This window comes from Amblyomma americanum, chromosome 3 (assembly GCF_052857255.1).
Source record: "Amblyomma americanum isolate KBUSLIRL-KWMA chromosome 3, ASM5285725v1, whole genome shotgun sequence".
In the NCBI taxonomy this organism is placed as follows: domain Eukaryota; kingdom Metazoa; phylum Arthropoda; class Arachnida; order Ixodida; family Ixodidae; genus Amblyomma; species Amblyomma americanum.
This window is the reverse complement of record NC_135499.1, coordinates 58,861,241-58,876,134: the sequence shown is the minus strand read 5'-3', so window position 1 is coordinate 58,876,134 and position 14,894 is coordinate 58,861,241. Positions and strand designations below refer to the sequence as shown.

Below are 14,894 nucleotides of genomic sequence, written 5' to 3'. Positions count from 1 at the left end.
CTGAGTGACTGACCAAGGCAATGTCATCAACGAATCGCAGATTATTTAGGTATTCTCTATTAACTCGTATCCCCAACTGTTTCCAATTCAGGCCTCGGAGTACCTCCTGTAAACAGGCGGTGAATAGCATTGGCGACATCGTATCTCCTTGGCATGACGCCCTTCCTTATTGGAATTTTATTGCTGACGTTATGGAGAACTATGGTAGCTGTGCAGTTGTTATAGATATCTTCCGGTATTTTGACATAAGGCTCTTCTACACCCTGATTCCGCAATGCCTGTATGACTGCTGAGGTTTGCACCGAGTCGCATGCTTTCTCGTAACCAGTCAATATGATCTATTGTGGAATGTCCTTTACGAAAACCTGCCGGATCATTTGGTTGATTAAAGTCTAAGGTTGCCTTGACTCTATTAGCTATTATTTTAGTAAATACCTTGTAGGCAACGGACATAACCTAATATAGGTAAAACGAGGATGCATTGTGTTGAATTTTAGGAACCTCAGACTTACTTTAACCAAAAAAAGGTGCTGTTACAGAAGATGGAAGGCTAGTGATGCATTAGTTAAGCTCACTGGCCATTAAAGTTTCTTCAGACATTATACATTCATCAGTAGCTATGCTAATACCTTGTTTTATTCGGGGTCATTCTTAAGAGCCAGAAATGTGATTTGCCAAGCGGCATCCCGGTTCTATGCAGCTTGGCTTATTTTCACATCAGAGTGCCTCTGATAAAGAAGGGTTTCAGCTTGTTTTTTGCACGCTTTGTAGCGTTGTTCCAAGCAAGCGTTATATGGCTGTTTCAATTTTTTAAACGTGTTTCTTTCGTGCCTGCTAGACATTAAAACACCATTCATTATAAATGAATTTCTGTTCCTTCAATTTTTTGACAATGAAGGTGATGTTGTTCTTACCTTAATGTGCAGCAGCAACGTTTTTAGAAATGAATCATATTTTTTGCAAACTGCATTGACTTTGTAAGGAGCTTCTCGTGTTCTTCGTGATAATGATTTTGTTATAAGATACATTTTGAAGACAAGTGCTCACCCGCTCTTAACTGTCTTGGTTCGATGCGGACACTACGACAAAAACAGCAACATGGTCCGAAATATCACCTGCGAACATTGCTGCAGTGAAGTCAAGGCATAATTATAAATTTATACGTGATCTAGCCTGTTCTGTGTAGTTAATGGAAAGCATGTGGGAACATTTAGCAGCTGCAGAACATCGTGGTTTGTTGATACGTCAGTGTATGTAGAGATGCAGGATTTATTTTTTACTGTGTTGACGTTGATTTCGCCCACTAAATGTATTTGAGCATGTCGTGTCAAATGAGTAGTTAGTAGCATATCAATCTCGTTGATAAATTTTTATTTTTATTGTGTGGGGATGCATAGATTACGCCTTTTGCACTGTTGTGCTTCTTGTGTGGTAACACTTTTGAAAGTTTAGTATTTGGTGGAAGGTGAGGAAATTAAGACTCGCCCCACTCACATGATATAACGTCAGAGCGATTTTTATTTTGCAGAAGACAGTTGTTGATGTAAAAAGCTACACCTTCATACTTCCAGCCGACGCTGATGGCGATGGTAGTGACAATTGCCTGTTTCTGAATTCTAACCGGGAGGCAGAAATTTTAAAAGGTTGTATTGCTGCTTTTGAAACAGGACTCTGACAATAACAATCACGTAAGCTTTGTGTTTGAGCTCGGAACAAAAAATCGAGAAATCACCAGCATATAACTGCACACTTCGAATCTTGAGATGTACTAATGATATAGCGGAATGGTGATCGATTTGAAAGTCAATACAATGTGGATAGTATAAAGATAGTGTCTCTTATTTCAGATGTTCCCTACACTAGATTTGATAGTCAAATTCTAAGAAATCTATATGAGATCGCGCTCCAATGCAGCGTTGTGAACCATGCTGGCAGTCGTTTTCCGAAACTTGGTAACACTACTCTGTTTGAGGGCAAAGTTACTTCTGTGCGCGACTAATGTGGTTGCGAAAGAAAACTTCCTGAGAAAAAATGCCAAATCCAAGGCTTTCTGTTGTTGGTCGCGCTATTTCCGCTATCGTATGGAAGGCATTTTTATTTCCTAGGGGATGAAGAGAACAACAATGGTGTTAGATTTGGGCTTCCTTGACGTAGATACCCTGTGCGCAATATCAATGTCTGCAGCTTTAACTTTTCTTAGCGACTCTCTTTTTTCCATTTTTTTGTCCCCAAACCCTTTTCCCCCCGTGCAGGGTAACAAACCGATTATTCTTCCGGCTAACCTCCCTGCCTTTCCTCTTCTTCCTCTCGTTTCTTAACTGCGCATTGTAGATTGTGACCAATGTCAGTCAACAGTGTCATTATTTCTCCCTCATATCTTAGGAATGCCACGAAATTTCAACATATTTCAATTATAATATTGGTCAAGTTTCTGAGTTTCTTTTGATGCTTCCGTGTTAAAATTTGTCAGATCGCTGACAGTTGTGCTCAATGCAGACTTTTCAGGAACGACGTGTTCGTGGGTGTTCTTTAATTCCTCATACTGGCTTCTTAGCATGCCCAGTGTTGCTTTGACATAATTTACTTCTGGGCTAGAATTCGCAGCTTTTAGTTTGCTTACTTCTAGTTCAGCTTTCCGTTCGCATATCAACTGTTCAAAATTTTCTTTCAATGTGTTTCCGGGTGATTTCAATTCTTTATCAAATTCTGCATTGGACAGCATTGCGGCTGATAGGCGAGTGATCCGCGGGATTTCCACAAGAGGCGTAATGCAAAAGATTGCCTACCGGCGTGTATCAAAATAATTGGGTTGCTGTCAACTCAGTTCGCTCCTGGAGATGTTTTGGCTGGTGATTCTAGACGGGCAGGTCTTTGGTTTATGTAGGCCAGGATTGAAAATAACGAATGAAGTAAACGGCAGAAGTGATGTCAGAAGGCTTACGTCGTCGCTACGTGTGGCGGTCTGTCGCTGTTAACAGTGGTTTCCGCGTTGACCCCGGGTGGTCGTTGATCTGCGAACACAAAGATAATTAGTTTGCTGTCAGCTCCGTTCGCCGCTGCGGATCGCTCGGCTATTGTACTATAGCTTATTATAGTGCAATTATTATAGTAAGTCATGTGTATTACAGCTTTTAGTTATTATAATTTGGGCACGAATTGCTTTCTGTATGACTATTTAAGTAGTCTTGCCTTTGCTATAATTCTTGTCTATTTTTTATCTCCAGAGTATTTCCACGTGCTGGTTGTTGATGAACTTTTTCATCCTGCAACAACCGCTCTGATGGGGTTAGCGGTATGGAAGAAAGAAGTATATAGTGAAATCGTCACACCTTGAATCAGTAAAGGAAATCAAGACCCTAGTATTCTTTAACCGGTTCAGACCCTGAGCAAGTTTCATATTGCCATCGTGTCCGCACATTTCAACCCTTCCAGACGATTCTTTTTGTTTCGACTAAAAAAAGTATTTTTCTTGCGTCTGAATAGAACATTTAGCCTGAACGAATTAGTTTTCTGTCACAAAACACCAACGCTTATTTTTTAGATATATGCGATTTAACATCGAAACGCGAGCGATGTCAAGTAGGCACTCCAGGGATTGTGTGATCATTTCTGCTGCGAGCATGCTCATGCCGCTCGAAATTCGAAAAAGGAATTGACGTTACTGCCGGCACTAAAATCTCGCTGCATGAATATGCGGGGGTTGTGCCATAAGGACATTTGTTTTACCAAGTATTATTTACCCCTTCGTTGTCTGGCATAGAACCAACCTCTTTACTACATTTAAATTAGATAATTTGCCTACTAGAAAAAAATCCACGTGCTATCAATGTGATTCCCGCGGAGCGGAATGCGTTAGATTGTTTTCTCTAATTTCGTGAGCATAATGTGTTCACGAACTGAGTTTAATCAAACCAATGACAATTTAAGCTTCGGTTTGTGAAATTATAGAGTCGCATGTATTCCAATTCTTTGAAATCATTTCAGATACTGCCTCATTTTTCCGAAAGATGACCAGTAGCCTTTTAGCAGGCTCCAAATTAGTCAAGCGTTGGAACCTTAGATCGCGCATGTAAGTGCCCGCGTGTTATTGCGCTTGTAAGCTGTCACACTAAACTGGCTTAGACGCTCAAATTGGACTCGCACGTGCAAGTGTCCTTGCGCTCTTGTGTTTTGATGAGCTCGCCCACTGATGAGAGTTGCTGACAACGACGATGTCCAAAGCATAGCGCGAGAGGCTGCCAGTTAAGATGGGAGAAAGTGTGCGGCGATGGCGAAGCGGTGCTCCTTCTCAACTACTTGGTCTATTGTGTCCTGTTTTTTAAACTGTCGAAACAGGCAATAAAGAAAAAGACGATGGCCGAGTGTTCTGAAGCAGCTGCAAGCGGAACTGATGCGTTCGCGCCGCCTAAGGTTCGTATCCTGCTCGAGGCCGTAGGTCAGGTACGTGTTTTCCTGCCGCAGTTTTCTCGGAGTCTTCAGAGACCAGTGCCGAGCAGAAAGCTCTGTAGCGGGAGTCCAAAAGCTAAAGCATAAAAAAAATTGCAAGGACGATTACGATATTCCCTAATGCGAAATTCGAGCGTAGCTTTGTATATGTCTAAGTCCCTGTAGGCTCATTGTTTCGCTTTTCTGGGTCGTCTGCATGTCTGGCGACGGTATTCGTTCGACAGTAGTACTAGTTGATGAAGGCGACGATGTGCATTGCACAGCGCGAGAGTGTGTTACGGGTAAACCCGAGGCTTAATTGGCTGCGGCAATAGCCTAGTGGCCAGCGAAGCTGATCTGCTCGCGGTTCTCTGCTTCACGAGTCCCAGTCGTGGCAATGTTTACGTTGATTTATTTATTTATTGTTTGGCTCGGCTACACCAACGGCGGTGATGCGGCTCAACCCACGAACGGGCACTTAAGAGCGGCGGTGTAAAATATGACTGGTTATGCTCGGCAAGAGCAAGGTTTGAATTCGTTAGCAAGCATTTGACGACACTGATGAATGCTTGGCTAGTTTTCAAACCACTACAAACACCGTTTGTTGGCCATTGCAAACACCTTCTCTAATTGACTCTTAACATCTGCAGAACCACTGCCACCACCATCTTGTTCACACTGCATCATTGTTCTTTCGACGGTTTTTGTGACAGATGCCACAGCTAGCAACATTTTTTCGTCCTATGAAAAATTTTATTATTAAAAATCACTAATTCGCCCCAACGCTCAGCTTGCGCCAGCCGAGTGGTGCTACGCCGAGCTGGGAGACGCGTAGGAAAGCCTATACAAGCGGGCCATGCCCGCGCTCCGGTGTAGCGGGCTGCCTGAGTGGTGGTGCGGCGGGTTGCGGGGACCCGCAAGGTGCGTCCGTCTTCCGCCGCGCCTACTATCGCTCGCGCCTTCCTTTCCGCTTCGACACCCAGCTGTCGTCCGCTGGGCGCACTCATCGGAGCGGCAGTCCAATGCGACTCGGAGACGCACAGGTGAGCCTACCTGTCTCGTATTAAGCGCCCTTGTCCTGCGGTCATTCAAACTCTTTACCCCTTTCCGGTAACACTCTGGTGATAGTGCCTTCATCGTTCGTTGAGCATACTACCTGGTCACGCTCACAAATAGGCTTAGGTATGCAATTGGATTGCGATAGCTTAACAAGGTGTTTAAAAGAAAGTGGGCGTTCCACATCGGTTTTATGGTTTCTTTTTTGCTTTCATGTTAGGCCTTCAGCATATGGTATTATGTTCCTACTCAAAACTTTTCAATATCGTTAGTGCCTTGTACACTTTTTTTGGTGAGTGATCATTTTATTCTGGTCTTGAATCTTGATGGAAAAAAATCGCCAGGACACGATAATACACGAAACGTTTTTTTGTAGGCCTATGAAGAATGGTGTTCGAAGTAGTATTTGAGTGTTTTATTCACGAAATGTTTGCGCGACTCTCTCACCGTAATACTGGAAGACGGCGGAGATAAATCCGCATAAATCTGGAAACAAAGCACACGTTGATCAGTCCCGGCCTTTATTGCTGACATCGACATTATATGAAATTGTGGAGCACAAAACCCGAGGACATATATTAGACTAATGAGTGGAGCACAATGTGCTTATATATGTCTAATATGGTTTCAGGCGCGGATTTGCTAATAGTACTGAATTCATTGAGACTGCGCATGGTTTAGCGCAGTCGACAAATGAAACTAAGCGAACAGACGCGATATTCTTCGATATTTGCAAAGTATCCGACAAGGCGTCGCATAACAAAAATACACACACTGCAATATTTTACGAAAATTGCAAGATACGTATATCACAGCCTATGTTTCCAACGCAAGTCGATTCCTCATTTTAATCAATTATCTTTTTTCCCACTCTAAGGTTGAGTCAGGCGTCACCAATGGATCCCTTTCGGGACCATGTTTATTTTTGTTATTTATTAATGGCATTACTCAGGATTTTCAGTCCGTGTGAAGCTTCCTGCAGATTATTCTAGTTCGAAAAGGTCGCTTGAATTGAAGATAAGGTGCTTCCAAAGAATGACCTTGAGAAGGTGATTGCTTGCTGTGACCATTGGCAAATGTCCAGTAATTTTGAAAAACGCTTTCTTATTTTTTTGGAAAAGTACACCCAAGGAAAGACCTCTTCAATTTGTGTATGGTGCCTACAACTTATCACTATTGGAAGTAACACAGTAGAAATGATAACTAGCCATCTTTAGTGGACAAAACACACAGGCATTGATGTAGCAAATTGCCATCGTAAGCTGGCTTTTTTGAATCGCTCACCGAAGTCATCCATCTCTAAGGCCTCGTTTTTAGCGTACAATTTCTTTATTTGACCATCGTTAGGAAATGTCGTAACTATCTGGGATTCTTTTATATTCACCAATATTATTAAACTCTAACTAATACAGCATAAATTATTATGGTTCGACTTCGATTCACACGGGCAATGAGCTTTTGAAACGCAATGTGTTATCGCCATTGAGTATCCGAAATCTTGTCAGCCGTTTAAAGTTTCTGTTTGAGCTCGCAAACGGTCAATGTAAGTGAATACTTCGAAATATTTTGATTACTCGTCAGGTTGCTGCACTAGATGAAGGCATGCGGTAAAAATAACTGGTTTAAACACGCGGAATAAATGGTTTAAAAGACATTTTGCTCCCGAGGACAATTACAGACTTACAAGCTTCGTAGCGAAACTTTTATGCAGAATGTTTCACTGGTGTCTGAAAGATGCCTGTAAATTGTTTGAATTTCAGTTCGTTTATATGCTTGTGTGTTTGATGTACACCCCTGTGCAGGAGTGGAGAGCCCACGCGAATTGATAAAATTGCGTGCCAGCGCCTTCTCCCAGTGCAGCGCCTGTTTCAAGATATCTACCCACACACTTGTGTCAGGCACGCCTTTCACTGCGCATTCACTGCGATTCGCATGATCTCTCCAATATTGCGCACGACTGTACGTATACCTTCCGGGCTATGATCTTGTACTAGATGGCGGTATCTATAGCGAAAAAAAAACTGCAAGTTAGTTGCCATGCCTCTATAAATCGATGTTTGCCTTCTCACAGACAGGCTAAAATTCGTACTGAGCAGCCTAGGACGTAGTTTTGTGACTGCGCGGTAGTCTGTAGAAACGTCACGTGCGATCTAATCTGAGGAGCATGCAAATGTCACTGAATTGAATCTGCAGGCATTTCATTACAATAAAAACGCGAGCGAGAAAACGATGAAGCCCGACACAGGCCCAGAATGTAGCGAGTTCGGTTCCCACCGTTTGGAACACCTTACACCACTGTGAATGTCAAAGAATCAACTCTTGCAATATCCCAGCTTGGATTCTCTAATTATCGTGAATTTTGCAGACTTTTTTCAAAAATATGCATGGATATTGCCAGAATCGGGAAGAAAAAAGCTTTTGAAACAGCGTGAGAATTCTGAGTGTCCTAGATTGATAAAGATAGCCGTAGTGGTGCAGGAAGGAAAAAAGACAAACCAGTTCACTGGATTTGTGCGCAAGTACAAAATGAAGTGAATTTGGGCATTCCATGCACACCTTCACGAAGCAATAGTTGCGCTGTAAGTTACAATGGCAGCACGCTTGTACAGGTCGCACTTTAGTTAACAACGTACAAATATTTGGCTACACGGCACTGCACTGGACAAACATATTACGCCGGAAAATTAAGATCAGCAAAGAAAAACTGGCCACCGCCCTCTAGAAATATGAAGCTTTGTAAATATTGCGATCTTAAAAATTAGTTTAGTACATAATGCTAAATTCCTAACTTAATCCATTGTTTCAGTCAACACGTCTTTCACACGGAAAAGTTTGTCTCAAATTCTGTCCGCCTAGCCGGAATCATCATAACTATTTAGGGCCAACTTGCACTGAGAAGTTCGCAGCGTGGCTTGTTCACCTTTTTATTGTACACGTAGCACTAGACAGACAAAGACGACACAGAATACACAGGACACCGCCTGCCCTTTGCATTCTGTGTCGTCTTTGTCTGTCTAGCGCTATGTGTACAAGAACTTCGAACCAACTTGTCCAAACTAAGCGTCTTTTTTCCCCCTTGTTTGTACATAGTTCAATAAGAAAACTGTAACACAACAGGAGACTAACGCAAAAGCGAAAGACACGAACAGCACAAGCGCTAACTTTTAGCTGATCTTTTTTTTTCTGAATCACGCATATTTACACGCAAGAACATGACTCTACATATTATCTACTTGCATGCGTGAACAGAATCCCATGAATGAAAAAAGTTGGATGAGTTGCTACGTATTCATTATTGACAACAGCGCAGGAAACACGAACAAAATGAGAGAATAGACAACAAAAGCGCTGCCTTCAACTGAAATTTATTACGGGAAGAAATGAATATATACATCGTCTAATTTTACACAAAAAAGCAAACATAAATGGAGTCAGCATATAAGGCGTCAACTAATGCGCGCGTGTTCAACAACACAAACAAAACACTCTGGCCCGAGGAAGATAACACTTGGATACGTCCTTAATCGCGCCATCAATCAAGATGGGCCCCCCTGAAGAAATATAGTTAATTCTGTGACTCCACTACTTCAGGGCGACTAACGCAAGTGCCTCCAGAATTATGCATGTGATGGGCTTGCATTATTTCTCTAGCCAATTGGTCCTTATGTCTAAAAAGAATGGTTGTAGCAGAAATTACCGGGCGGCAACCGCATGAACGACGGTGCCGTGCGAAACCAATGGATGATTTTGACGAGCCGGTATCGCAGGAATTGGAGTGTCCCTGAAGCCTTTTATTAACGCATCTTCTGGTCTTGTCAATATATACGGCACCGCAAGAAAGCGGAAATCTATAAAAAAACTCTAACTCTGCATAAAATGAACTTTGGTCGATGCTTGCTTTATCTGATCAGCCGTTTACAAGTTTTGCGCCTACCTGATCAATGATAGCTTGTCTGAGCAGGTGGCTAGGCTGAAAATGAGTGGGTGCCGGGATCACCTCGTAACCAGAGAATGTGAAAAGGTGATGAGATTGGTAAAACGTGGCCCAGGGTAGCAACAAATTCCCAGTTAACTAAAAAAGGTTACTATTGTCTTATATGCACATAGGTTGTCCTATGGGTTAAAGGATATTGCGGCACCAAATAAATCGAGTTGCATCTATGCACAACAAAAAAGACCCGACATTAACCTTCGTGGTAAAGCGGGTGTGTGCCAGGTCAAGCATCGACCAAAGTTCATTTCATGCAGTGTTGTAGTTGTTTATAGGCTTTCGCTTTCTTGCGGTGCCGTATATACTGGCCAGACCAGACGAGTTAATAAAAGGCGTCAGGAAAACTCCAATTCCTGCGATAACGACTCGTCAAAGTCATTCATTGACCTCGCACTGCACCGTCGTTCATGCGGTTCCACCCCGATATTTTCTGCTACAACCATTCTTGTAGACATAAGGACCAATTGCCTGGAGAAATAATTGAAGCTTATGACATGCATAATTCTGGAGACACTTGCGTCAGTCGGGCTTCAGTAGTGGTGTCACAGAATGAACTAGATTTCCTCAAGGGTGCCCGTCTTTATTGATAGCGCGATTAAGTACGTATCCAAGTGTTATCTTCCTCTGGCCATAGTGTTTTTGTTTTTGTTGTTGGACACGTAAGCATTAGTTTACGCCTTGTATGCCGATTACGTATATGTTTTTTTGTGAGTTTACAAAATGTATATATTCTTCCCTTCCCGTAATAAATTTCAGTTGAGGTCAGCGCTTGTCTATTCTCTCAATTTGTCCGTGTTCCTTGCGCTGTTGTGAATAATGAGCAGGATTAATAGCGTGCAATCACGAGCTCTTTATCACATTAATATTGTAAGGGAAGACTTCACGAAAGGCGGTTACTCTCACCCGCTGCCAGAGACGTGCTCCCAGCGAGCAGCGCCAAGCGATGACGATGGGAATTTTCAGGTGAAAGAGAATGAAGTCGTAGCCAGAGACGCGACGACCACGAAGGCGCTTAAAGGGCACACACTAACTGCCCGCGCGGCCAGAAACGCCTAGCTTGGCCGCGATTAGTCTGATGCAGAGCGCCGAATTAAAGGCTTCAGGCGGTAAACGTGGACAATTTCTGTCCCGCGGTAACGGCGGTCCGGAGGAGTATCAACAGGAGTGACGCGTAGTAAACTCGTGAAGTTTGGTTGAGCACCAAGTAGGGACCAATGAAACGAGGCTTAAACTTGTCGCAAAGACTAGGCGTCCGCAGAGGAGTAGAAAGCAAGACCTCGTCTGCAGGGTTGAACGCGACAACGCGGTGCGTCGTGCCGTAGTGACTCTTGCGATCTTCCTGGCAGGCTTCAGTATACAGACGAGCAAGGTGGCGGCATCGGGCCACACAGGAGAGGAATTGTTCGGAGAGCAGCTCGCAGGCGTCGAGAAGAAAGAGATGTCTAGAAGGGTAGTGGGAGAACGGCCTTAAACGAGGAAAAATGGGGAGTAACCAGTGGTTCGTTGCAACGCGGAATTGTAGGCAACAGTGACAAAAGGAAGGACTGCATCCCAATTCCGATAATCAGGTTTGACGTACATAGCAATCATATCTGACAGGGTGCGATGGAACTGCTCAGTAAGACCATTGGTCTAGGGGTAGTAGATGAACGTCTTCTTGTCAAATGTAGAAGGGGCTTGCAGAAGTTTGGCAACAACGGTTGAAAGGAACGTCCGGCCACGGTCACTGAGAAGCACCTTAGGGGAGCCATGGCGCAGTACGATGGATTGGAGAAAGGTGGCAACTTCGGGCGCGGAGCCATCAGGCAAGGCTGCGGTCTCGGCGTAACGTGTCAGATGGTCGATGACAGTGACTATCCATCGGTAACCTCGTGTAGAGAGATGAAGCGGGCCATACAAGTCGATGCCGACGACGGCGAACGGCGTGGTGGGGCATGGTAGAGGCTGCAGATGTCCAGCGGGAGGTGAGGTCGGCCGTTTTCGGCGCAGGCAGAGCGGGCAAGATGCGACGTATTCAGCGACGCTGCAGGAAAGGGCAGGCCAGAAGAAACGGCTCTTGACGCGGTCATAGGTTTTCTGAAAATCTAAGTGACCGGCCGTCGCTTCATCCTGGAGGGCCTACAAAATACGCGAGCGAAGTGTACGTGGTACCAGTGGTACCCAGCGGGTGCCATCAGGGCAGTAAACGTAGCTGCAGAGCATATCAATTTAGAGTTTGAGCTGGTGAAGCTGCCGACGCAACCGAGCGGTAGGAGGGTAGGAAGCTCCCGTGAGACAGTTGATTAGGGAGCGGCAATACGCATCGTTGCGTTGATCCGACACAAGGTCGTTTGAATCTTTAGATTCGACGCAGGGAACATGTCTTGACGCCTAGCCTGGTTCGGTTTGAAAATGGATCAGCCGTCGTCGCTGCCTTGAACACTTCCCGTGAACCTCTAGTGTTACCCAAAGGCACTTATTTTTCCTTCACCTTAGACATGCACGCGCTTTCCCCCGTCGTTGGACATGCACCCCGCACCTCGACCACGTGTAAGGGAAGACTTCACGGAAGACGTTTATTCCCACCCGCTGCCAAAGACGTGCTCCCAGCGAGCAGCGCCAAGCGATGACGATGGGAATTTGCAGGCGAAAGAGAATGAAGTCGCAGCCAGAGAAGGCGACGACGACGAAGGCGCAGAAGGTGCTCACAGTATATACATATACCGAGTGCTAGCGCATATATACGCGTCCTAATTATGTACCCTACCAGCCTTAATTGTTTCTCTCGTTATCCAAGTTTTGCTTTTTCCTATTAAAAAGATTGCTCTAAGAGTCAATTACTTTTCTCTGACTGCCGTGCTATACATTGAACGAAAAGCAATCCACCTCACCAGTTGTCACCATTTCTCACACGCAAACGAGAAGGAAGGCTCGGCAATCACCGTATACCACCTGAGTCAGAGTAATTTCAATTTCAATTTCAATTCCATTTATTTTCCAGAAAATTCTGGCGGCTGCCTGGACTAAAAGCTGTAGGTATACAGCTTGACGAGGCCCAGGCAGCCGTTACAAGGCATAGAAGCAGACTTTGTTGAGAACATTTACATACACACACAAAAAAAAACGAACACATAGTCAGGTCTTATATGGAGAAATATGTTCTCATAGGGAGAAGCAAAAATAGGATAGCAAGGGGTCATAGTCTTATATGGAGAAATATGTTCTCTTAGGGAGAAGCAAAAAAAGGATAGCAAGAGAAATAATAGGGGTGAAAATACATATATACAAACGGACATGTGCTAGCATTTCATGTAAATATATCTGTGCGACAGAAAGGTCGAGTACCTACGATTTTGGTCGTGGTCGCGCATGAGAGCTAATAATCCGTAAACATGGTCAGGTGTAAGGTATGCATGCATGGGAAAACAAATTGTGGTGCAAGTTAGCACTCGTGCTGTATTGTGCCTGTCAGAGGTTTTCATAAAAACTTTCTTTGTTACAATATACAAGTTTGGCACGGTGGCTCAGTTATGGTCCTCGAACTCTGACCAGAAAGACGCGGGGTCGATCCCGGCTCTCACAGTGCGTTGGAGGCGAAATAGTAGAGGTCCGTCTACTGTGAGATGTCAGTGCAAGTTGAAGAAGCCCAGGTGGTAGAAATTATCCAGAGACCACCACTTCGGCGTCCCTAGTAGCCTGAATCGCATTGGGATGATACACACTATAAAACCAATGCATCACTTGTATCCAAAGATGTGTTCTTTGAACATATGCGATCTCTGCTGTTCTTTCTAGGACTGCTGGCGCGCTCATGTTCCAGCATCGTCTTCGGATACAAAACTGCGTCTTACTTAATCAAAGAAGATAACGAGACTATACAAAATTAACCTGGCAGAATATCCTGAAGCTATATCGATGCATGACATAGATGCTTCTAGATAACTTTTGCAGGAGCAACTTACGCAATGCAGCCCTGTCAGGTGATCAAATACTTTATTCCGATTATAGCCAAGGTAATCAAATAAGTTTGTTTTAAAGATGAAGTCACCGTTTATTCCTTTTTCGAAGTAGTTCTCGTAAGGTTACAAAAATTAAACATGGTGATGATGAATAATAAAATAGAAGACCGAAGTATTTTTCAAGCGTCAAGTTTCAAGGAGTCGCTGTAGGCTGCATTATTATTAGTAAATCCTGTTCATCGGTTTCATTAGCTGTGTGAATACAGACATAGATTAAAAAAACGCTTTATATTCTACACGGCTTCTCGAACACATTCATGCGGTAAAAGCACGCCAAAAGCACACCCTAGGTTTTTTTTTCGACTTTCATGATTTGAAGTGCCCTTACGCTTACAGAAATATCGTTTATAATCCGATTTGTGGCCGGAAATGGAACGCCATGACAGCGATTGCCCTGGCTCCAGCTCTGGAGGACTCTCTTCTCTACTAATGCCTCCTTTTCCTTGTTGTCCTTATGTTAAGAAACGTCCTATGAGCATAACTGGATGACCTAATTTTATCGACTAATACGTAGAGATCTTGGATGGAAAAGTCGTGCATAATTTCTTAAGATTCACATATTGACCGTCTTCGTTCCAACCCACTCCGTGCTCCTCCTCGCAGCAGGAGTATGGCTGAGTCTGACAGCAGCACCTACCACTACTTCGGCGATGCAACGGTCAGCATCATGGCTGTGCTGCTTCTCGCCTTCATGGTGCTCGCCGTGATGGGGAACGTCATGGTGGTGCTCACGGTTCTCCGGCACCGGGGCATGCGCACGCGCACCAACATGTTCATCGTGAACCTGGCGGTGGCAGACATCCTGGTCGCGTTGCTCGACATGCCCATCTCCCTGGCCACACTACTGCGGGGCGACTGGGTCATGGGCCACGCCTTCTGTCAGTTCAACGGGTTCACCATGGCGCTGCTGCTGATGTGCTCCATTCACACGCTCATGTACATGAGCGTCCACAAGTATCTGAGCATTACGCGACCCTTCAGCCACCGAGGGGAGGGCTACCGGAAGGTCGCCGTCTTCCTGGCGGCGGCGTGGCTATGGCCTTTCTTCTGTGCCATTACACCTTTCCTGGGCCTTACCGAGATCATCTACAAGCGCGGAGCCTCGCAGTGTGGACCAGCCTACCCGCGCAACATGAAGATGTACTTGCATTCTGCTGTCATAACGGTGACCTGCTACTTTATTCCGCTCGGCGTGATGGCTTTCTGCTACGTCAACATTTTCCGCGTAATCGCCGGCCACATGTCGCGTGTAAAGGCTCACATGGGACTTCACAACTCGGTCGTCCAGCAGAAGCGCATCAACATCACTCTCTTCCTGGTACTGATCTGTTTTCTGGTCTGCTGGAGTCCGTACATGATCTACACGTTCTACGTGAATTCAAGAGGCGACAAGGCGCTCGTGCCGGAGATACTGAACCCTGTGG

At 44.6% G+C, this 14,894-nt stretch overlaps 1 protein-coding gene across 5 annotated transcripts in view; it reads left to right on the top strand.

Annotated features, from left to right (window-relative positions):
* LOC144124613 (melatonin receptor type 1C-like) overlaps nucleotides 1-14,894 on the top strand; it is an 81,747-nt gene that overhangs the window by 31,551 nt on the left and 35,302 nt on the right. Inside the window, exons 1-2 of one of the 5 annotated variants that reach the window (XM_077657409.1) lie at nucleotides 5,422-5,468; nucleotides 14,074-14,893. The exons of 2 other annotated variants lie outside the window; for them this stretch is intronic. In XM_077657409.1, coding sequence (XP_077513535.1) covers nucleotides 14,081-14,893 — 813 coding nt within the window. In that variant the 5' untranslated portion in view covers nucleotides 5,422-5,468; nucleotides 14,074-14,080. Of the gene's footprint in view, nucleotides 1-5,421; nucleotides 5,469-14,073; nucleotide 14,894 lie in introns of those variants that run through there. 2 more of the 5 variants (XM_077657408.1, XM_077657410.1) reach the window with 2 other exon arrangements.